Source organism: Phaethon lepturus, unplaced genomic scaffold (genome assembly GCF_000687285.1).
Source record: "Phaethon lepturus isolate BGI_N335 unplaced genomic scaffold, ASM68728v1 scaffold18611, whole genome shotgun sequence".
In the NCBI taxonomy this organism is placed as follows: Eukaryota; Metazoa; Chordata; class Aves; order Phaethontiformes; family Phaethontidae; genus Phaethon; species Phaethon lepturus.
In genome coordinates, this window is record NW_010517195.1 from 27,692 (window position 1) to 52,790 (window position 25,099).

Sequence of the window (25,099 nt, forward strand, 5' to 3'; positions counted from 1 at the left end):
ATTTAGAAAGTAAAATTTTGTTTAATCCTATCTGTTGGTACACATCAAAGTAAAGAAAACCTCTCCTTTCTCTCTAGGTGGAAAGATGGAGCAGTCATTCATTCACACAGACTAATTAAAAAAGCACACCATTAACTAGGAAAAACAAAGGCAGAATTACAACTTCCCTATATTTTCATGAGTAATAGAGAGGCTTCCACTGGTAAGAGAGACAGAATTCAGACTTACTGTGCATTTGTTCGGCTTTTCTCCTGAGTGGACTCTCATGTGAATCAGCAGTTTATAACGGGCATTAAATGGCTTGTACCTTCGTGGGCACCCTGCCCAGAAGCAAGTGAAGTCCTCTCCCTTCCTCTGGTCTATATGGATCTTCTCTATGTGCCGCACAAGTTCCTCTTGCTGGTCATACAGCGCACCGCAGTCAACCCAGCGACAGCCATGCTTGCCGTTGAAATCATCTAGCTCACCATCTTCGTCAAGAAGGGAGCCTGGGGCAGATGGAGGCACAGGCAGCGCGTGAATGCGGCTGGGGAGGCTGTGTGGATGCCGGTGCTGGTGAGCATGGTATGGTGGGGGTGGCCCTTGTGGAGAAGGCAGAGGCAGCAGGGGTGGAGGAGGCATATTGACCATACGGCCCGAGAAGTCATCCAGACGTTCATTTTTGAGGATGCTCACTGCCTGGTTGTCCATCAGCGGCACGCCCTGCTGGATCACCATGTTACTTGTGGTGGCCATCTGCAAGCTGGCTTGCTCCAGCTGCTGCATCCGCTGGCACTCACCAGCCCCATTCTCAACATACCCTGGAAAGGTGACACTGCCATTAGCCATGAGAAGACCTTTCTGGGCAGTTGGAATAGAGCAATTTTGTGGTATACAGCTTCCTCTTACTCCCAGAAAATGTCCATAGACCTCAGGCTGCGGGGATACATTTGCTGGTGATGTTCTGGAGCTGTTAATATAGGCCACCAGAGAGGTTGGGGATGTACGAATGATTGTATTGAAGTCGATCCCAATGCCGTCAGACAGAGGAGACAGAGAGAGTGCTCTCTTTTTGGAGCGGGCTGATTGAGACCGGGCTGAGGAATGGTGAGGACTAGAGTAAGGGGAATGCTTATTTTCCATGCCATGTAAGCAGGACGGTAACGAGTTAGAGATGCAGTTACTGGATACAGATGTTCCAGGTGAAAAATTTAGTAAGTCCCCCAGTTCACTGCCGTTTTGTAAACCTTGGTCAGGAGGAAGAGAAGGAAGTGTCCTGTACCCATGCGACCACTCTTCCTTAACACTCAAGGTGGACTGACTTTCTGACAAGCTTAACGTCGTAGAGGCCAGAGACTCACATGGCAAGAGTGACCTGGAATAGAGGCACAATAAAGTAAGTAAGCTGTAAGACAATGCAGCAGCGGTTCCATCTTCACACACGCATAAAATTACAGGAAGGCTGCATGTGAGAGAAATTCTCCCTAATTTTAGGTACTCAACTCTCAGTTAACGTACCAGCAGGCATACACAGGCAATACATATGTGACAAGGTCACTGAAGAAACCAACTTCAACACTGCAAAATTTTGAAGAGAAGTTGCTGTAAAGGTGTAAAATGCTGTAAATACATCACTGCAGAAACCAATGCACAGTTTTTCATTAGCTGTGGTGTAAATAGGTTTGGGCTTCTAAAGCCAAAGCATTATGCTCCTGCCTTGTACGAAACTCACATTGATTTGAGCTGACTATTATTTTTGCCGGCAAAGAACAGGAAGAAAACTTATTAATAAAGAATAAATATTTAACCTGAATAACTTTTCCAATTGTAATGCATACAAATAGTATTCTCTACAGAAATAGCCGTTTATAAATACAGATAATATCTAACTTCACAAAACAAATAAAATAAATGAATAATGTAGAAGAACTGGTTGAATGGGTTTATTTAGTTTTCATTTGATGATGTATCTGCCTCCAAGTCAGCAATGGATTTTTTTCATGAAAGCATAATCTTGCTATTATCATTGGTTTTTCACAGAAATATTATGAAACTTGTTTATGCTGTGAATGTCTTACGAGTAGCTTAATAAAAGAACTCATAAGCTCTTAACAATATTGTTTTCTACAGAAAGGTATAAAAAGGAAATACAAGGACATCAGGGTCCCAAATTCATTGCTGCAAATGCTAGGTAGAGGCCAAGTGGATTTATGTCTTTAAGTTTCCAGTTCACATCTTGGCAGACTTGGATTTCCTACCAGTCTGTGGTGCTACCAGTATATTAATTTCTTTTTTTAAGGGGTTGTAAAAGCAGGAAGAAGTAGGTATGTATCTAGATCTGGAGATCTCACAGAGACACAGAAGCCTCTGCTTCTTATGTTTTGGGTGTTAACTCCTGGGTTTATTATTTTCACAGTACACTTCTGAAAAAGCATAGAATTTCAATGGTGGACCAAGTACATAAGAAATCTGGTTTCTTCTAAATCTAAAATGCATTTTTGAAGTTCAACAAGTCAATCACTGCTTCTCAGCTTCTCACATGAAAAATGAGATACACAGTAGCCCCTCCTATCATACAAACACTTCAGGAGGTCAAATTAACTTAAAAAAGGCAGCTAGTAAGTGCTAATAGGTACCTTAAATACTAGATGTTGAAATATATTTCTTAAAGCTCTAAGTAAACAGTATATGAAATATTTCCATGCAATAATCCAAAGGAACAGTAATGTAGGCAATGAATAATGTATTCTTATTTACAAAGGTAAGTTCCAGTTATTTATAATTATTTTACTGCATGGTTTTCTATTGCTACAAACTTCAAATTTATAAAGAAGAAAGTATACACCATAAAGAAAATTAATAAAAACAAATATAATATCCTCCTTAATACAGACACTGTTACAGCAAACACCTTTGAGGAGGCACTTCTATTTTACTTGCCCCCTCCCTTTTTTTTTTTTAATAGGGAAGCAAGTTTTGATGTCCACTCAGGGTAAGCAATATTGCAGTTGCTTCTGAGTTCTACAAGATGTTCTTATAGACACTGCTTCAGGAAACAAGGATCCATGGGAGAGATCTCTTAAGGCTCATAGTTGCATCATATGTCTGCACCACAGCTCTACTGCCGTGATGGCAGCTCCAGAGGAGATACATGAAACTACTAAACTTAAGAATTACTGGTAGGCTAAAACTGGGGATCTGAATCCCATTTAAAACAACATCAGTCAATCAAAGAGAGCAAGGACAGATCCTAAACAATAGCTCTGGAGATGGTCCTAGTGAATGTGACAATATTTACCAAACTTCCATGGTTTTCCTTGGTAAATCAACTTTTCACCTCTGAGACCTGTGGATTATCTTTCAATTCGATCAGCAAGGTTGAAAAAATATACACATTTCTGTTGCCTGAATAACTTTACATAGTGTTTTCATATACTCTTTCAACATACTACACTCAGTTCTAGCCACAAAGGTTAAAGGTGAAAAATCACACACTTTGTTATCTTATTCTGCCCACCGTAACAGCACTCCACGACTGACAGGCTTTTTCCTACTACTTAATATTACAGCATTTTCCATCATGTGAAAGTCAAACATGAAGAAAGAAAAGTCGGTCTGCAGTGACTTTGGTTGGATCGTGCTGCGAGAACGGAGCCCAGTCATTGCCAAAGAGCTGGAGGAGGGGAACTGGTGCTCCGGGCACCGCGGCTGTCCCCTCAGTCCGTGTTTGTCTAGAGGGGAAGCTTGGCACAGGCTGAATGAGAGAGGAAGCAGTTTGCAGGTGCTACGTCTGTGCACTGAAATAGCTCGCAAACAGCAAAATGTAGCTTTAAATATCACCCAGCCTTGCTGTGGTGATCTATGGGATAAATGGATAAATGCTCCTTTGCTCAACATACTTGCTTTGCAATGGATGGTTGATTTGCTGTATCAGAATAAGAAACATCCTCTTCAGATTGAATGTCAATATAGTGTATTCTTATGGAGGTTACGTTACTCCATCAGGGTTTAAATGGCACTTTCAAAACAGAGAGCTGAAGAAAAGCACAATTAACGTGCTGACTACAATTTGCATTGAGAAAAATTAGAAAAATGGGATTGCTATATCAGGTCAATCTTATATAAAATTTAGATCTAAAGGGATAGTTATTTGTGGGGAAAAAAGTGATTCAGGCTGTGGGCTCTGTTATCACTGTTATGAACTGTTAAAGCACAGTTCATTATAGGGCAGTTAAATCATGTTAGTATGCTGTGAACACAAATACAGATCCATAGTCTTCAACAGAGCAAGAAAATTAAGTAAGGTTTGATTTTTCCATGCTAGGTTATATATATTTATATACAGAAAATATAAATAGGGTGCTTTTTTGCCAGCTTGATTATTTCAGTTTTTATTTTCTCTTTTATAAGTAGGGAAAAAACCACCATGCGTCAATATAACAAGTTTATTTTTGTAATGTCAAGAATTCTAATCAGATGCATAGTAGGACCAGTGTCAGTCAAAATGCTACTAATGCCTAACACAAAGGGATATATGCATCAGTGAAGCTGAAGAAAAACTGTAAAAGTCTCCTAACAGGACAAAAATAAAAAGTTGTCCCAGAACTTCAAGTGTACAATAAGTAACAGCCAGATAATCTGACGAAGTTTAGTTCTTACTTAACACCCAACATTCAAAAGTAACAAACAGCTCCCAAAACAAAGAAAATTTCTTTAAAATGCAGCCCACACTATGACTAAGTAATTTTCTGGGGGAAAATAAATATACCTAATATGAAAATGAAGGGCCAGCTATACCACTGTGCCAGATTCTCAGATGGTATTAATTGGTGTGTCTGCTTATTGTAATCTAAACCAGCTTGAGCTGGACCAGATCTTTTATGAACATTATGAACAGGTGATAGCCCACCTGGAGTCCTGCATCCAGCTCTGGAGCCCTCAGCACAGGAAAGACATGGACCTGTTGGAGCGGGTCCAGGGGAGGGACACAGAAATGATCAGTGGGATGGAACACCTCTCCTGTGAGGACAGGCTGAGAGAGTTGGGGTTGTTCAACCTGGAGAAGAGAAGGCTCTGGGGAGACCTTACTGCAGCCTTCCAGTACTTAAAGGGGGCTGATAAGAAAGATGGGGACAGACTTTTTAGCAGGGCCTGTTGCGATAGGACAAGGGGTAATGGTTTTAAACTAAAGAAGGGCAGATTTCAACTAGATATAAGGATTTTTTTCCCAATGAGGGTGGTCAAACTCTGGAACAGGTTGTTCAGGCGGGTGGTAGATGCCCCATCCCTGGAAACCTTCAAGGTCAGGCTGGACGGGGCTCTGAGCAACCTGCTCTAGTTGAAGATGTCCCTGCTCTTTGCAGGGGGGTTGGACTAGATGACCTTTAAAGGTCCCTGTCAACCAGAAGATTCTATGATTCTATGATTTACAAGAGATTCCTGCAATTTCTTTCTAGTCTCTCTCTGTGTACAGAGGCCACAGTGTCAAGTACAACCCAGAATCTTAAACATACATATGGAAGAGTAAAAACTATGTTTTCTCATCTTTTTGCATGGTCTTCTGTTTTAGTAGGCAAGAACCCTTTGCTCTTTCCTAGGTCCTTTTCAACTTGCATCAAAGTAAATGGCAGTATTACATCTGGTTTCAAGCAGCATAACTGAATACTCTGAAAATGTTTTTGGGAAACTCTCAAAAAAGATGGGCAAGGTTTTATCCCTCATGGTCTATATACCAAAATCTGATGTTATCTGTAGTAGAACTCCCATTTTGCCAACTTTTTTCTTTATTCCACCAGTAAAAGTCAAGACAGGTTGTTTCAGTTTGGATCAACTCAGCAAATAATCTGGTTTGGATTGAGCTTCTAGACCACAATTCATGACGCCTAAGAGATACAGGCCAGAAATGGCACTCAGCCCATGAAGGATTCTGGAGTCAGCTTAGGCAACCAGTTTAGGCAAATGCAGTTTATTGCTGAAGGAATTAAAAGAAAAAAAAAGAAAAGTCTTTCAACAACCTGTGAAATAAAATCTGACTTTAAACTTGTTTTGCCCTATAAAATAGTCAATTTGAGGGCAAAATTGCTGAAATGGTCATTCTTTGTGTGACAAACTGATTTTAAAACATCTTCATTGATAAATCATTAAAAGACAGGGACACTAGAGCCTCGATTCTGCCAGAGTTTCAACTTCAGTTCACCCTTAGTAAATGTTTATTTAAAATAAAAACAAAAATGTGTAACTTGGTATTGACATAGTACACCCAACCACACATTCAGATAAAAATAACAGTGTTTGGAACCATACAGGCAGACTTAAAACTTACTAAGTAAGTAATAATTACTTAATGATATTTTTATATCATCAGTTTTGTTCTGTCTCAAAGGCATACCTCTTTTGTCATTTGTCATCATCTTAGCACTGAATGGTTTTCCCTGACACGTTTACATAGGAAGCGTAATTTTGTAAAGTGTCCCAGGGGACTCAGTCTTCACAACTGAAGTGACAGAAATGTCACAAACTATAGTAGAGTAAAGCAAGGTTTTCTTCCAGTTATATAATACCAATTTTAATTATTTCATAAATGTTCCTTGGCTTGTAATTAAAGTGGTATAGTACAAGGTACACTGTTTTGAGAATAAAGACTTTGTGGCCCTTCATAAATAAGAACAGTTACATTTCAACTCAGTAGGCAACTGTTATATGAGTCACATCTACAAAAGTGGGAACAAAGCTTCTGAAGTAACACATCAGAATGTTTTCTCACTGTATGTTTAACTAATATCCAGGGATCTGATTAATGTGTTTGTATGGAGGTTGTCAAATAATTATTTTCCCTTCATTCTTGTTTGTCAACAGTACTCATAGCCATAATCTCAAAAGTTATTTAAGGATTTTAAAACAAATATTTATCTGTGGTTTGGTGATATAAAAAGGCAATATTTACAGGGAGAGGCCATAATTTTTATTAAACTACCCACCAAAGCTAGGAAAATGGACAAGTTTTCAGGGACACGAGTCTAACACAGATGAAGTTAACTGCTGTCTCAGTGCAGACTGGGAACAATTGATCTGATTAACTTAATAATGTAAACAATTAAACAATTTGAAAGCAAAGATATTTGATGAGGAGAGAGGAACCTTAGCAGGGCATTTAAGTTTATTTTGTCTGACATTAGTGTTACAAGCACCAACAACACTCATAAGCAACATGGTAAACTTAAAACAGGTCACTGAAGATGTAACATGTGGACAATTTCTGCTTTCATCCTCCACAACATTTCCTGGTTTTAGAACAAAAATATAGCTAAGAGACTGTAAAAATCTTTATCTAACAAAAAAGCCCTATCAAACATAGAAAATGTGTTGTCACGTTTCACCCATGATTTGAATGATCCAAACAGCATGATCATAGCTGATGTGAATTAAATTGCATTGACTTAAATTTCCTGTGGCATAACAGAGCATCATTTAGGCCATTTTAATCATTAGAAAATTTATAATTTAAATTATAGGAGAATTAACATACCCTCTTTTTAAAGTACTGAATATAAAAAAATAACTCAAGACCTTGTATCTGTTGGAGAAGCACTCAGGCTGGTAGCATCCGTAGACCTCTGTAAGTTAGGGCTGATCTGGTTGCATGCTGTTGAAAACTGATTAGCAGGAGGTGAAACAGGTCCCAGCTGCTGAACTGTCATGGGACTGCTGGTGACTATTACATTGTGGCAGCTGCCTTTTCCAATGGACTTGCACTGGAGTCCATAACCAAGACCTCCTAAAAATAAACAAGGCGGGTTAGTATTAATCTCCCATGAACCCGTGATGAGGCCGCAGAACTCACATCACTTTGCAAAGTCGGAAAAGTGACTGGAACTGAGTATCTCCAGCTGAGGATGGGGACCAATACAAGAATTCTCCAAACACAAAAAGCAATATTCTAAAGGGGAATTCATAAATTATGCAGGTTTAAAACATGTGCTGAAGTACATAAACTAAAGACCAGGCATCATGGATAAACATCAGAAAAAACATCACTGGAAGAGTCCGGGTCAAAGAGCAGCCCTCAGCTGAGGGACAGCCAAGTCATAAGTATGCTGTTCTCTGAGGAAGGAGGGAAGAGAGGACCCAAGGAGGCTGCAGGACCACCACCAAACCCCACAGGTCCCAGCCATTGAAAGCCCTTCCGTCATTCCCACCACTGAAGAAAGCAAAGGGACGGCACGCACGCAACGTAGATGGTGACCCCTGCAACAGGTCTGGTGTGGCAACGTGCACTGGCTGCACAGCATCCCTGCAGGAGAGGGTTACAGCTGGAACCCGGCACCCCTCAGAGGTCTGGGGAGAGGACTTTGAGCTGGATCAAGCAGAGAAGCATTCTGGACTTCCTCTAAAAGGCCACAATCTGCTCTTAATCACTGCCGCCATGACCCAGACTGATGGCTATTACACAGTAGCACGAGGTGATTACAGAGGTAGCTGGCAAGGGGGACAAGTCTGCAAAATGCTGTGTACTTTGTGTTCCGATTTAGGCCACAGATGGTGGTTTACAAGATCCCCTGCATTAACATACGTCAAGGTGAAAAAGTTAAAATGTAGGTTTGGAAGTTGTTGGATATCCAGCAAATTCTCATCACAGTTGGAAACTAATAATTAGACGATTCACATTTCTAGCTGCTTCCCCGTGTTCAGGCTACTCCCCAAAGCAGAATAGCAATATCAGGACAAATAGTGAAAAGTACTTGAATTTAAACCGTTTCTAAATCACATCTACTTTTGACTTGGTTGTACTCGCATACTCACATACTAGTTTTTCTCAAGAATGTTCAAGCGGGTTGTGAACTTCACAAAGAAGTACATTAAGGCAATTATGGCCCTCACAGTCAAAGGAAGAACACCCAAATCCTTCAATCTGCTCCAGATCAAATACGATTATCTTAAAAGTTTGCAATTCACCCTAGGAATTTCAAATTATAGCTTCTCTCTTTTTTTTTTTTTTTTTTTTTTTTTTTTTAGAAAGAGTAGATAGCAAATAGATATGCTTATTCCTGTTTCACAGGTCTGTGCCTTCTTTTCAAATTATTCTTCTTCTCTTTGCCTAATTAGTAATATCGCACAAATATATGAGTAGCACATAGATTCTAAGTCCACTGGGATCCTAACTGTAAATTCATGTACAGATGTTATAAATTGACTCCTTGGGATGAAATATGGCAGCCCTTTAAGAAAAACAACTTACTTGTTGCTACTACTTCAAAACATAAATGAAGAATATAGCAACTGACTCTGAAAACTCAAGTGTAAGGTAAGAAGAAAACATTTAATAACCCATCCTGAAATTTAGCTAGAAGGACTGGAAATTTCTGAGCACAAACATGTAAGGAGAATTCCTTGTACTGCACTCAACTCCACTGTGGTTACCAGGAAAAAAAAAACTTTTAAGCTTTGTAGGATTACTGTCTGCTCTCACCAATGATGTCCCATTAAATCAAAAGAATAAGAGAAGGCATTTTATTTTCTTTCCTGTGAAGTAATCTGTATTTTGAACTCACTAAAGCTGAACCAGTGTGCTACTCAGCAGTTGCTTTTATAATGTTACAGAGCGATAAAATGGAATCAGCATGAAAAAATTAGGCAAAAAAGCTAAGTTGCCCTGGTAATAATATGAACGCTACTCCTCTTAGCAAAAGGCTGGCTGAGGTGAAGTTAAAAATTTACATGACACATTCACATCAGATAAAATACATTACACTACAAAACATGCCTATATGTGTGTGTATATTACATATGTTCAGTCAGCTGTTTTTTAGAAAAGTGCCTTTTAGTATGTAGAACGAAAGGCTTTCTGCACCAAACTATAAAAGAGACAGGGAACCATGCTATAATAACATAAGAAATCCAACTGGTTTTGACACTGACACACAGTTGTAATGCTTGTAGAGCCTATACATATTGACTACCTAATAAGATGTAAACCAAGTATTTAGCATGGAGAAGAGCAGCTCTACCACAAAAATGTACCAAACATATACTGATCCTTCCCTGGATGACACCATAATGCCCTTCCCTCATGAACCACTTTCAACAAATTTCAATGGTAACAATAACATCTGCTTTATCATATCCAGGAAATCAAGGGCTGTGCATTTGTAAGATTTTAATTTAGGGACAGGTAATATGTCAGTTCAAATAACAATCTCCAACCTTACAGTGAAATTGCTATTTATACATGATTATACTGAGCTTCTTGGAATTTACATGTCAGAAAAAGAAAATCGCGAAATGCAAAACCAGAAAAGGGAGTAGTGTCAAACCAGTACTGTTAAATACAGAATGTTGCATCCTCAATACATCCTTTTCAATTACAGGGTCTGCTCTTATTATCCGTGCATAAACAGCACCTCAGTGATGCTGAGAACAAGTAAGAGAATGTATTGTGTAAGGATAAGAATGAAGGACAAAGATGGTCTGCTCACTGGTCACTGAAAGGAAAAAATTAGAAAAGGAGTACTTTGGAGAGATTGTATTACTGGGATGACAGACAAAAGTCATGCAAGACTCTGGTCCCAATAAACATTTGCCTGGGCATTTCTCTGATGCAGAAGTGGAAGGAAATTTTTGTTTTTTCTTTCTGTCATTCATTAACATTTGTTGTTATGTGGAAAAATGGCAATTCTTCCATTGAAAGGCCTGGGAAGGTGCAGGGGGAGATTATCAAGAAAGAATCTGTCATCAGCTCCCACTGTTGAAAGAGACTGCGAAGTTAAAGACTACTGCTATGAAAAGCAAAGCCATAACATTTATCCACTCTTTCATACAGGTGTAAATGTGCCAAAAGACCATCATCAATACCTCTTCTGTTCCCTGCAGGTCACTGAGCAGTATTAATTTGATCTGAATCAGGCGTGAGCACACAACCACATGTCTGTTGAGCTAAGTCAAGAGCACAAGATAAGAAGCTTACGCTAACTTTGAGCCAGCTGCAGGAGTCCAGACTACATCTGATCTAGCATAAAGTTAAATAGGTGGAACATGGACATCTGAGCATGCTGCTAAAACACAAGCTGTCAGAAAATGTTCAAAAGCACCGAATAAATGTGAACTGGCAGAACGACTATGTCCCACATCAGCATTTGGCACCATATACCCACAGTGTTAAGAGGAACACGCAGTCCAGGTTTGCTTGTATCACTGACCCAAGGCCTTAAAATTTCAGGACAGTGAAAGGACAACCAGGAATTCCTTAATGTCTTGAATCCACATCAGCTGAAATAAATGAGAACCTCTTTGGAGGACATCAGTGGGTTTTGAATGAGGATGTAGATTCTAAGAAAGATACATGGACTTAATGTTTTAAATGAGCAAGAGAAGCAACTTCTTTTCTTACCTATTAAGATATAAATAAGGAGATAGCCCAATAAAGGCAACAATAGTTGAGGAGGTGGAATCAGTCCTGAACTAGCTCACAGGAGGTAATATGATTGATTAGCATGTAATTTATTCCAAATAAACATATTATACATAAATCGAAACTCCTCTTTGTCAATAACTAACAGTAATAGTTAACAAGTAGAAACATTAAAAATATTTTATGGAAATATTTTAATCTATTCACTTCCTCATTCATTAGCTTGCCTATTTTCCCTCTTTATTCTCTGTAGTTGGTTAATAGCTAAGCTTCACTCATCCTTGACATGCAAAAATATTTCACTGCAATCTTCTGAAGAACATTCAAAGAATACAGGAAACTACAACTACTTTAATTTAGGTACACTGAATTTCAGATTATACTCTCTAAATTTATATCACTCATACTTTTTGGAGGCAGAGTCCAATATGAAATTATTTCCATTTAAACACATTTTCTTTCATCAGATATTGATTGAAAGCCAACCAATTTCTTTGTCTACTTTTCCAAGTCAAGAGTAGTAACTTGTTAATTCTCCCAAGTAACTCAGGTTATAAAAGAAAACTGCTTCCCCAAACATCTGAAATTGTAAACTATGATTCTTCTGTATAAATGATAACACAACAAAAACATATAACAGCACAACCGGTTTTAATTGTTTGGTGTTCTGAAACACACAACATACCAAATACAGAAAACCAGATGAAGCTCAATCATCTCTTAGATCAATAAATTCTGCAATAACTGAATTAATCAGTGTGAAAGAAAGCCTTTAAAATTAATTGAAAATCTGTCCTGTTGTTACTGTTACAATAACAGCTAGAAATAAAATTGCAACAAAGGAGCAAAAGTTAATTTCTCTAGGGGATTTTCTGTCTGTTGACGTACAGTAATTAAGAGCTTTGGAAACAGTCGGTTTTAATGTTTCCCTTGTAATTGGCTTTCAGTCTTGTTTGTGTGGATTCTCTATTCATCAAAATGAGGAGGAAAGAGCACACCCAAAAAAGCATGTTGTAAGACAATAAATAACAAAGAGGACAGAGACCAAAGCAATAAGTACAACTCTGTCAATGTATTCTTCACATAGATTAGATATAAGTGGCTAAGGCCTTTTCAAACCAAATTTGGTCTTTTTCCACAACAGTGACTCTTCTGGATGTTGCAGTTCTCAGCTACTACGTATAGCTTTGCTGTGTGTCGCTGTATCTGTGGGGTTGGTAGCACCCTAGTTGAGTTGGAGGGGCTTCGCAGTAGCTGCTGATGGAACAAACTCAAAGGTTTGCTTGGAAGACTTATTTCCAGATGGGAAATACCCCAATCCCTCTCTCCTTCGGGCTGCCAAACCTCTCAGGCTTCCCCTCCACCAGTTTTAGTCGCATTATTAATGACTACTAGAGAGCTACCAGTTGTACCTTTGTCCTTAAACACAATGGCCGCTTTTCTATTGCTTCTACAGCTAGCTAAGAGGCACTAACTACACAGGCAGACACACCAGCCACAGGGCAAGTGGGTATCAGACCCCTGAAACCCTCTTTAAGTGGGTTAAACTGGAGCTTCAAAGGGGGAAATAAAAGGTAGAATAGGGGGAAGACTGCCACTTGCCTCTATTAGCATAGGATCAGCCAAAATCTTTATCTATTTGGGAATCCGGGCTTCTTCACATTGGTATCACAAGTCTTTTTTGGGAGACCTTGAGGCCTGTAGGTAAACTACACAAAAACTCAGTCAAAATTAGATCAGGTATGAGAAATTTTTGAATGGCATGCAATCTGGAACTTTTCAGGGTACAAGTAAACTAGTAAACTATGGCTCAAAAAGTTGCAAAATTATGATTTTTATTGCAAGTCTTATGAAATATAGTAGCTTCTCAATGGCACTACGCCACACAGACACTATAAGTAAATGAAACAGTGATTCTTGTACCTTTATATTCTTAAAAAATACATTTTTAAAAAATCAGGGCTTTGTAGTTAGAGAGAAAATTCTAAAATTGAGATCCTAAAACCTCACTGGTTTTAACCTGATGGTTATGATCTTAGCTCAATTTTCTTAACACTTACAATTAGCAGGGCCTTGTTAGTAAGAGATTTCTTCCAAAGCCTCTAGCAGTGTCCACTCTGAACAGTGAGTTAGACAGACCATTAATCTGACTAGTATTGGCAATTGCCATGTTCTTAACTGTTTGCAGAGACTTAATCTTTACAATCAAGAAAAATAATCTGGAGGAAATACACTAAACAGAATTATATGACCACATTGTATTATGAGAAAATATTATGTATGCACTGTAAAATCTCTCCATGCTTTGAATCTTGGAAAGGCAGTTTCTTTACTATCAGAGTGCACTTGGTAAATTAGCTTGCACTAATTTCCAATGCTATTTGCCATTCATTGTATGAAGTAATTAAGCATGTACTTTCAGCAACTCTACTGTGAGACAAAAGAGACTGACAAAGCACAATGAAAAACAATGTCTCCCTTCAAGTGGAACCAGGGTAAAAAATTATCCAGAACTGACCGGTGCAAACAATACCTCACAGGTGATTAACTTAGCTGGTTTAAAGCAGACAGCAATGAGATCACCTACTTCTATGGAACACTTTAACCACTAAATTTAAACAAATGAAAACAGTGGTCTTGTAATGACTAAACTAAGAATATATTATGAAACAGCCTGGTTTTCTTCCAGGAGAAAATGCACAATGTAAAACAAAGATTTTCAATTAGATCTGCAGACATTTATAATATCCCATATTAAGTTTGAATCAGTTTTATTTATATCAGAAAGGTCTCCCACTTGTTAAAAATCAATTTTGAAAGCTACTTTGTTTTCTTATTTTGCATAAAAAGTACGAAGTTATCAGTTAACTACTGCACAGAGCAGTAAATGTTTAACTGAACTAAAATATAAATGTTTTAGCTGCAATGGGTAACTCCTTATTTGTTATCACTGACATTAGCTGACTTCTGCTTTTGTCCTTGTTAGGATAATACAGTATGTGCCCTTCTATTGCAGAAACATACAGCTTTACATCTTTGGTTTATGCTACCACTTCTCTACAGTATTAGTTACTCATACCAGCCAGCCCCTGGTAAGTTTCTGTCTATAAAACTTAGCTGGACCATTTAGTTTGTACTACTGAAAAACTAATACATTGTGCAAGCCTCATATTCTTCTCAAATAATTGGTATGAATCAAGAGAAACTCCACTAGTAATGTAGTATATTACTCTACTGGTGTATTCATTTAATGGCAAATATTATCAGGTGAAACAAAACAAGTGCCATGTTTTAAATTTCAGTATTGGCCAGCTCCTTAAAATACCATTACTATATAGACACAGACAAAATTATCATGATCAAAATGGAAATATACAGATATTTGAAAGAACAAAAGAGAACTGTATCAAAATTAGAGATAATACCTTCCAGTTCCAGTGCCACTGGGAAATTACTCTTTGACCTAAATGAACACAGAGCATACGTCTGTACGTGTGAATGCACAGACTGTTATTTCAACTGACTTGCAAGTGGCATTACTTGAGGGGCAAACCAAACAATAATACTGTTAAAATTTCCTCATACGCTATGAAAGGTAGGACTGAAATGAAATCTATAGGGAAACACTTTGCCCATTAAACAGCGTGGCACTCAACTGCAAAATAAGGGTATCGATTCCAGCAGTGTTGTTGGAATACTCCTTTGATGATACCACCTGATCGCAATGCAGAACAGCCAACTATGGCGGAGCAATAAGAAAACACTTTAGAAAAACAATTCTCCCAACTCCGTAACACTTCATCTCCCGCAACTTCTAGCGCTGTTCAACGTCCACTGCACATCTGTGCTTTTCTTTGCATTAGAAATACATGGTTAGCATTTTTTCCAGTAATTCCTGAAGTTTTTTTTTTCCACAGTTTTAATTAAAAGATGCACAGATCAGATAATTTCTGTTATCTGAATATCCTTGGTGTTTTAGAAAACACCATGTAGGAGCTTTGCTATCTGTAACCGCGGGCACATGCAGACCCAGCACTGGAAAGACTTTATCGTTCCATGTTCTGAAGCAAGGCAGAAAGCAACGTACCCCCTGTTCACACTGTGATTTCTGATTTCTTGCTGTGTTCATTGAACTACTACCTAACACGGAGGCAGCCTGCCTTGTGCACACCTTATACTTTCTCCTTCTGTCAGCCTGGTTGTATGGGCAGTGAGTAATGTTGGGAAGAAAGAAGAAGACACCTTCCTTCCTTCCAGACCTCAGGCAAAGGGAAGATCTTCTGTGTCCTTTACCCACCTAGACACGGGGATGGTAGCTCTGTCCAGCAGAGCACCAAGACTAAGGGGAAAGACTCAGCAGCTTTAGGGTGCCTTAACTCCAATGCTCTCTGACAACCTCCTCCCAGGAAAACCTGCCGCCAGCTGTGCAGGGGTTCTGAGCAGAGGATAGAAGAGCAAGGAGGTTGCTTTCTACCTCCAGCATGGGCCAGGTCTCAGTCTTTGCGCCGTAACACATCAGCGCCAGGCAGCATTGCATGTCATGATCCAGCAGGAGACACCCGTTCAGCAAAAACACATGCAATCAAGGCTGTATTCAATGTCAAACTGTGATTTCATGCGAGGCTCTCTTCCGAAATCTTTACAGATAACTCAAATTATTTGACTACTGCTTCTCAGAAAAGCATCTTTCCTCCACTAAGAGACCAAAAAAAAAGAAGAATGAATGCCTACCTGCTGAATAGTGATGCCGATAAAGAAGAGGTGGCAAATGTTAACATGGAAAGAACTGCAGAAACCGGCCCTTGCAGTATGCAAGCAGGAATGTAAGTAACTTGCAGTCACATTCAGTAGGTTTTGTCTCCCAGATAAAGTCCATTGTTCAAGGATACCAGTGGGTAATCTTTAAAATGGCATTGTCCCTCAGTTTCTGAGCAGTAGAATTTTGTCTTTTTCCTTGCATTAAAATCAAGATACTGTTTAATGTTGTTTCTCCTAAAAGATGAGAACTTTATCCTAGTTGTCAGTTTAACCAGGCAGAAATAACAAGCATACAGCCCGTATAATGTATGTATTCTAAGAGGCTTTATACTCGGTTAATTAGTTTAACTATTGCTTTCATGGTTCATTTAAAAGTTTCATGCTTCATTAAATATCAGTATATTTTACCACCTGCAAAAAATCTTCAGTAAAAATATAATTGTCTTTTCAAGTGATTATCTTGTTAACTGATATATACATTTCAAGCATGTCTATCAGACACTATCAGTCTGAATTGTGACAATAGCAGAATCTCAAAGACTTATGCAAATCTCACTCCACACACAATGGAAAGATTTTTTTTGCGTGAAACGAAAGTACTTTGTCAAGAAAAACAAAATGTTTTTGACACGTGTTATTTTCATCATGAAAAAGTTCCCACACTGATCTCTGGTTGTTCCACCTTCACAACAATGAGCTCAAACGTACCTTGCATTCAGTAGTTGTGACTTGTTTTGTCAAAAGTCCTGAAGCTCAGAAAGTCAGAAAGTCACGTCCTTGAGGAAGCATAAAGATCAATGAAACTAATAGTTGCAAAGATATAGAGGCCAACAGCAAAGTGCAATTCATAAAAAGAAACTTCTGTGGCTAAGAGATCATTTGTTCTACTATAAAGGTTTACTTACTTATGCAGAACATGCATTTTCTCGGTTCAGGCTATAAGATTACCTCAGAGCAGTTTCGAAGAACATTTTCCAGACTGATAAATTACTCCTTAAAAGTCCACCTGCATGATTACCACAACTTCTCTGGAAACTTCTACGACTATGTTCATATGCAATCTTGTTCCATGAAATATATGGTCAGTAAGTTGCATTGCAATAATAAAATGACAGTGGTTCTTATTATTTAAACTGACTTTTATAGGAGGCCACTATCAGCATCCTTCATGCTATGGCCTGTTTAGATTCCTTAAAAGCTGAAATGTTATTACACCATGCGCCAAACAAAACCTTCTACTTGTCTTTCCACTCTTATCTCTTCAAGTCAATGAGAGGCAAACCCTGAGAAAATTATATACAAACAGCCACAAGTATTTAACATCTGTATTGTGACTACATGCTTCCACTCCTATCAAAGCTTTAGACATCTTGCTTTCAATTTTATTCTTTCATTAGCCCACGGCATGCTAATAGATCAGAATTTCCCAGGTCTTTTATTGTTGTGACCAGAACAAAAAGACAAAAAAATGCTCATTCCATCTTTTTAAAGTGATTCCATCTATCTTTCACAACGCCAGGGTAATAAGAGGGAGGATTAAGGCCACTTGAATGGCGTAGGCCCCGTAAAGACAACTCCAGCTCCTGCCTTCAGCCGTCATCCTTGCCAAAATTGATTTACAGAGAATGACATCTTAACCACAGCTATTACTTTGTGAAGAGGAGGCTGATGTGTTGGCAGGGTTTGGCATCCAAAGTTGGCTACTGAGTAAGGTCTGATGCGAAGACACAGGAAACCACACTGGCATACCAACGCAATGGTGTGTGTGCGTGTCTGCAAGGGCCGTCTGAAGGGCGGAAAGAAGTGTTCATGGACAAAGGCATAAAAAAGGCAAATGTATGCGTGCTCTGCTGAACTGAAGCACCTTTGTTAAAGAGTAGAAGCCCACACAAACGTCCTGATGGAGACTGAAACCTTTTTAAGAAGCTGGTCATCCCAACTGTGTATCTCTTCTCTACACCCTTAAGAAAATCAAGTGATACTCATCTTTACATTAGTTTGACAGAAAGAATGTTCTATATAAGTAAGAGTAATTAATGTTCAAAACTGATTACATGATTTTGGAGGACTTCATCCTATTGACTTTCAGTGAAGTTAAATTCCCAAGTACATAGTAATTTTTACAAATAGAACCTGGCCTTATAAGCTGCTTAGGTAATTTTTCAAACTTCTGTCATTTTCAGGTCTTTACATAGTCTTCTCCATACAATTTATTGTATGTTTCTTTAGTATTCTGTTGTGATTTTCATTAAATTGCAGGGATTAGCAGGGACTAATCCAGGGACTGCAGCTCCCTTAAGTTAATGTGAATAGGATCTAAACCAGCACCTCTTACAGTCAGCTGTGGTTGTATTTCATTATTACTGAAATCCACACTCTATCATACAGTTTGTAAAACTTAATGTTAAAAAAAAAATGTCTGCTTTTGAAGTACTTCAGATGTGCACTGCATGCTAAAGATGCAAAACAAAGCCCATTCCACTTCCAGAAGACTCCAGAAAACTAAACCAGGCAAACAGAGAAGAGTTAAAGTGCTTATAATTGAAGAAAAGACAATAACCAGAATAATGGTTATAGCATTTTTCCTTCTATATGACTAGCTCCTCTTCTTCATGTAACTTTCAGGAATCAAGTTTGCACGAAAAAAGTGCAAAGAACAAAGTGTGTGGATTTGCAGTCCAGGCTCGGAAGGGTTTTCAATGCCTAGATGTGGTAGGTTGACCTTGGCTGGCTGACAATGCTCACCCAGCCAGTCTCTTACTCCCCCCTCCTCAATAGCAAAGGGGAAGAAAATAAGATGGAAAAGCTCCTGGGTCAAGATAAGGAGAGTTTAGTAAGAAAAGCAAAAGCTGCATGCAGAGGCAAAGCAAAATAAGGAATGTATTCACTACTTCCCATCAGTAGACAGGTGTCTAGCTACTTCTGGGCAGCAGGGCCTCAGTACATGTAGCAGTTGCTCAGAAAGACAAACGCCATAACCACAAATGTCCCTGCATCCTCCTCCTTTCCCTCAGTTTTTACTGCTGAGCATGACATCATACAGTATGGAATATCCCTTTGGATATTCCACCAGTTGGGTCAGTTGTCTGGGCTGTGTCCCCTCCCAAACTCTTGCTTACCCCCAACCTACTGGCCTGGTTTTTGTGGGGTGGTGGAGGTAAAGCCTTGACACTGTGCAAGCGCTGCTCACCAAAAGACAAAAAGGTGGTGTGTTATCATCAGTGTGTTATCAACACTGTCTAAGTCACAAATGCAAAACACAGCACCGTATGGGCTGCTGTGGAGAAAGTTGACTCCAGCCAGCCAGACCCATGATACTAGATATGGAAGAAACTCAAAGAAATGTCAGAAGACTGCTCTGGGAGAGAGAAAGGTTTGGGGAACCAGATCAGCAGGGTAGAGAGGGGAAGCATTTCCAGTGAATGTCTGGACTTCAGGCATTACTCCAGACTTTGAATTTCATAGATTCATAGAATAGTGTCCATTGGAAGAGACCTTTAAGGTCATGTAGTCCAACACCCTGCAATGAGCAGGGACATGTTCAACTAGATCAGATTGCTCAGAGCCTCGTCCAACCTGACCTTGGTTAATCTTGAATTTACTTCTAAAAACATTATCAGAGTCCATTTTGAAAAGAGAAATGCTTTCCCGTTGTGATTTTATTTTAAAATATGTGAGAAAAAGGAAAACTAGACATTGGATAGCTATTAAACATCCAGTTTTCTGTTCAAATAATGTAGCTATAGGGTTTCACAAGGTTTGCATTTTCAGGAAAGTCGCTAGTTTCATAACCAGGGATATCTTATTGGTTTTGAATATGAATACTTTCACTCTCTTCACTCTGAATAATTCTTTGAAAGCTAATTTCTGCTTTTAAATCATCGTTACGCAATGGTTGTTGCTTTTTTAATCAGCAGGCATTTTTTCAAAAGGATGTTTCTGCCTGAGAAACCCAAGCAAAGAGGAATCCTGGAAGCTCAGCCAAAACTGCAAACTGAGCTAAGTACTCCAGGCACCACACAGGTGACCCTGTTTCCTCACGCACACCCTTCCCAGGGATTATATCAACTAAATCACCACAATTCCTTCCCCTACTCCTCTCAGGCTGATGTACCTTGCATGCGTAGGAGGAGTTACTTACCCAAGATGCTCTGACACAGACTGGTAGAGGGACAGTAGCTCCTCTCCGCAGAATCAGGGCAGTGGGCCAAATGCAGTGGTGGGCTGAAAAGCTGTGACTAAATTGCTCCTCCCCCAGCACTAAGAGGAGGACCCCCCTCCAGTTGCTCCAGGAGGACTCCAGCTCTGCACCACAGATACAGGCGCAGGCTGTAAGGTGACAGCCTATCTCATAGAATTTACACAGAGGGGCAAAAGCTAGGAGGTGAGGCGAGCAGCCCTGAATAATAACAATCACATAGGAATATGGATGTTAACAGGGAAAAAAAGCCAGCAAGTGAATTTCATGTAAAACTTCCAGCAATTTCTCATAGATCCTGTCTTTACTTCCATATAAATGCATGAAAGCACTGGGTGCATAGACCAACTAGGCATCCTTCATTTTGGTAGTTCTTCCTGACTGTCCTCAGGATCGGAAAAGAAACTTAACAAGTGAGACTGCCCTGTTCCTTCTGCCCAACATGCAAGACAACTCCTACTTAGTTTCCTAGGTGAAAATGCCATCAGCATATATCCTGAGACAGTTTCAACAGGCCTAACAACTGTTGGAGACACTTCAAATTTGTCAGCTAAGACAAGGTGGTAGGCCCTTTTACAATTCTTCCTGTTAAAAGTCAGGTCCTGAAATCTGCAAATCAGCAGCATTTTTGGCAATGCCAAATAAATGTATCTTAACCCCCCACACACACACACACTAGATTGTGAATTTTTGCTCCTAAGCCTAATCAGTTACCTACTCAATAGTCCCTTTGATTTCTGGTCCAAAATAGGTACTAGTCAGTTTCAGCTCTAATTTTTCCCTTATGTTGAGAGTAATGTTACCATCAAATTATATTTGAAAACAAGTTCTTTGGTCGTTGTTTTAATCTAATCCAACAAGGAATGCAACACAATCATACCCTCACATAACAAATATCTGCTACACTAATGATGTCTTTGCTTCTCTTTAGGTATTATACCTGAGTACTACTAAGAATGCATGTGAAACTAAACCACATTGCATTTTATCACAGATAAACATGTTTCACCACCTAATGTATACAGGCACATGGGCAAAAGTACAGCTACCGACATGTCTTTAACTTCGCCAGTTCTTAAATTAACAATTCATAAACAGGCACCAATAAAGTCTGAAGTCTTCATGACTACATTTTGATCTTCTCCATGTTTTCTACTCTTCTAATCCTTTTATGGTCATCACAAAATTTTTAAGTAGACTGTTTTTCAAAAGGCTGCAGCTGAGGGGCACGGAAAAACTTAAATATTTCTAAAGTTATCAACGAGCTAAAGTAGGGTGCTTCATTGAAAGCACTATGCAATCTTTGTGATATTAGTTTGAAAAGGTACAATGTGTTTGGTCAAATGGATGAACAAACCAACAGCTTGACCACATGCAGTGAAGTAAATCTTCTGGAACAGGGGAGCAAGTCAAGTCAGTAAAGGTGTGTAAATTCTTAAGTATTTATGGGACTGGATCATAGCTGTGATCAGAGTAAACCTATAGATATTACTAACCTAAACAACTAAATCATATAAATATCAAGAGGCACATGAAAATTTTCTATTTTAAAGAAACAATGAAAAATGCTTTACTGGGAGCATGTTAGGATTGTAACTTAGCCCCTGGTTTCTTGTTTGCAGCTCTTACAAAATTCTTTCTTTCTCCATGAATTTTTCAAATGAAAGAAATCTTAGTCTACCTATAACATGCTAGGTAGTCACAAAGGAAGAAAATAGATTATTATCATTATGTTCAAGTCTGGTTTTAATAAACCCCTTGCAAAAGATTCCAGCATCTAATTTAAAATACTCATGTTAGTAATCTGTGGGTAAAGAACTATTCAAATAATTCGGTTTGACCATTAATGAACTTATAGGTTAGTATACAGTGAAGGAATTCATGACAAGAGCAACCATGTGGAAAGAATCTGGTCATGACTATTTGTTCTTGTTTTGTAGAACTTTTTTTTTTTTAATCCAACGAACACAGATTGATTCTTTCTGGTTTAACATACATAGAGTTCCTTAAGTCTCCCCAGAGACTCAGGAATTCAGAATGTTTCTTGAACCAGAGTCCCCAAAACTGGAAATAAAAAGAACTGCAGAATCAAAGTTGAACAGTGATTTTTTTTTTTTTTTTTTTTTTGGATGTGGAATCTATGTCCTAATATTTGATGTTGTTGTAGCACTTAAGAGAGCATTTTTATTAGTCAGGAATGGGAATATATTATTCTTGTATTCTCAAACCCTCCCAAATCTATTTATAAAACAACACTTCTCCATAAAAGTCAATTTTTATAAACATGAGAGAAAAAAAAGTTAAAGATCACACTCAACATACTGTCCACTGCAGCAAAACATTAGGTAAGAAACATATCTTTTTCCTAAAATTACACACACACTTTCACACATACCTTTTTCTTGATGATTCTGCCAAGTTACTCATTACATACAGGAGTGATAGAAGGCATTGCATGCCTCAAGTGGTATTAATGAATTGACATTTATCAACATTTTTCAACCACAGAAATGTACTCATGTATATTTTCTTTTCACAGTCAAGCTAAGAGGGACTGGTGAGGGTACAGAGAAGACCTCACCATCAACATCACGCATGCTGTCCCATACGTTTTGAATTGCCATGTGGTATTTGCCAGCTTACTTGTGCTCTTCCCCTACCTGCCATCAGGAGGCAAAACAGAAGGAGAACCTCCGAGGGGTCTTGGCATGGTAAGACACTTGTGTGAACAGAGGGGGTCTAGACTCACCGGGGACATGTAGCCCTGGAGCACACTGCACATCTGCAGGTGCCCACTGTGGACAAGCCACTGGCAGACAAAATAGGCTCCTTAAGTCAAGTTAAATGAAAAAGAGCTTTTTCCTTTGTTCTAGTTCTTGCAGGCAACTGTCAGCACTGTTCTTCAGAGAAAGCATGTATGTCAAACCATCTGCAAACACTGGAAAAATCTGAAACCTGCTAAAAAACTACTACAGCTGTAAACCCTGTTTTGATGAGTTAGTTCCTAATTTCTTTACCTAAAATCTCAAAAGCTGGTATTCATAAAACCTTCTTTCCACGGTAGGCCACAATCAACTGATCATTTACGTATTTAAAAACCAAAAAGGCTGAGCAGTACCTTTACAGAGCTTTGCACGATGCCAACAATAGCAAAACAGATGATTTTGTTTGTATATACAAACTAATTATATAATATATGTTTGCACAGTGCTTTAATGCATACAATTATTTTTTTCCTAGAGTTGCTCATCTTTTCAGTTGTCAATGTAAGAAAACCAAGATCGGGGCATCTCAGCTGCACTCTGCAGTGCAAGAACCCAACTAAACATGACCACTGGAGACACGTGTTGTCTGCAACAGCAGGGAACTTGCTCAGTCCAGCTCCCTACCTACAGCCACTCTCAACAGCACTTGTCTCACACCTGCACTGTGCTGTGTCCACCTCTACCTCCATAAATGTAAAATGAGATTTTCAAAAAATGCCAGTAAGTTTTTTAATTCTCTTCCACTACACTCAAACCTCAGGATCAGTCAAAGTGAGACCATCACTGAAGGTTTAAAAAAAGCCCGCCAATGAAATGTGCAAGCGGCTATAGCAAATTCAAGCACATCATCATGTAGTCAGTGTTCTGAGACTTCATTTTCCTGACAGGTTTTGTGAAAACACAATATTTTCTAGATGCTTTAACACCCAATACACTGTAAGAGTAAGAATTGTCTACTGTGTAGTAATACTCTGATTTTTTTCTGCAAGGTATGTTGTGCTTTATGCTGCTTAAAAGGAATAAACCAAGTGCGGGTTTTTTTGGTTTTGGGTGGGGGTTTTTTCTTGTAATGCAGAGCATCTAGCCTGTTTCATTGTCTTTCCTTTACTCTTGGCTTCCATATAGAAATAGTCATCTTTTTTCTGAAGGCTACGAAGGATCAGAGTGCAGTAAGCTGGGTCTGGAAATTTTGTTTTCAGTGGTCTGTCTTCTCCTTTCATGTATGAGGCCATAAGACAATCACAATTTGTATTTCAGAGGAGCAAAGATAAGATGCAGCAAGCACTACCAGACTAAGACACCTAGGCTTTTCTCAGTGTCCAACAACAGGACAATAAAAAGTCCAATAAGACTGATCCTACAGTATGTGGTCTAGACAAAGGCAGACAATAGTAAAGTAAAAGTAAAAAAAATAAAGTATACAAACCAAAGTAAAGCTAAACTGCATCTTCCTGGTGAAACCTGTGAACTTTGAGGCACAGTGCTTCCCAGGTCTCTCCCTCAGAAGTACAGCTTTGCAAAACTTCTCAAGTAACCTGAATGTCATTTACACAGATTGGGTCCTTGGTGTTCCCCTTGGCTTGTAGCAGGGCAATTAGCAGCATATTCCCTTTGTCCAGCTGGAAGAATTGTATTGTGGTTAAGTAAACATGGGGCACGTACACTTTGTTCTCCCTCTTCCTCCCACAGGTATCCCTTCACACACTTTCAGCTCTGACATCCAAGCAAATTGCAGTCAGTATCAGTCTTATCACAAGCAAAAGGCAAAGTAATACAAGAAATCTGCATTTAAAAAAAGACATTACCTTCTTGTGCAAGAAGACGACTTCAATTATTCACACGGCAGCTGTTTCACACTGCAGCTATAGCTGCTCTGTACCGATGCCTTTCTGCAGCTGCATGTAAAGTATGTATTTTTAACACTGGAACACTGTTGCTTATCGTGAGTAGCTTTTCATCACTCTATAAAGAAACTGGAGACCAAGGGGGGATTTG

At 38.9% G+C, this 25,099-nt stretch overlaps 1 protein-coding gene across 1 annotated transcript in view; it reads right to left on the reverse strand.

The window, feature by feature from the left end:
* Positions 1 to 228: 228 nt before the first annotated feature.
* Positions 229 to 25,099, reverse strand: part of GLIS3 (GLIS family zinc finger 3) — a gene marked incomplete at its 3' end in the record, with an annotated part of 43,681 nt that continues 18,810 nt past the window's right edge. Inside the window, exons 2-3 of the mRNA XM_010296321.1 lie at positions 7,546 to 7,753; positions 229 to 1,354 (exon numbers count right to left, since the gene is read on the reverse strand). Of these exons, the coding sequence (XP_010294623.1) occupies positions 229 to 1,354; positions 7,546 to 7,753 (1,334 nt within the window). The remainder of the gene's footprint in view (positions 1,355 to 7,545; positions 7,754 to 25,099) is intronic.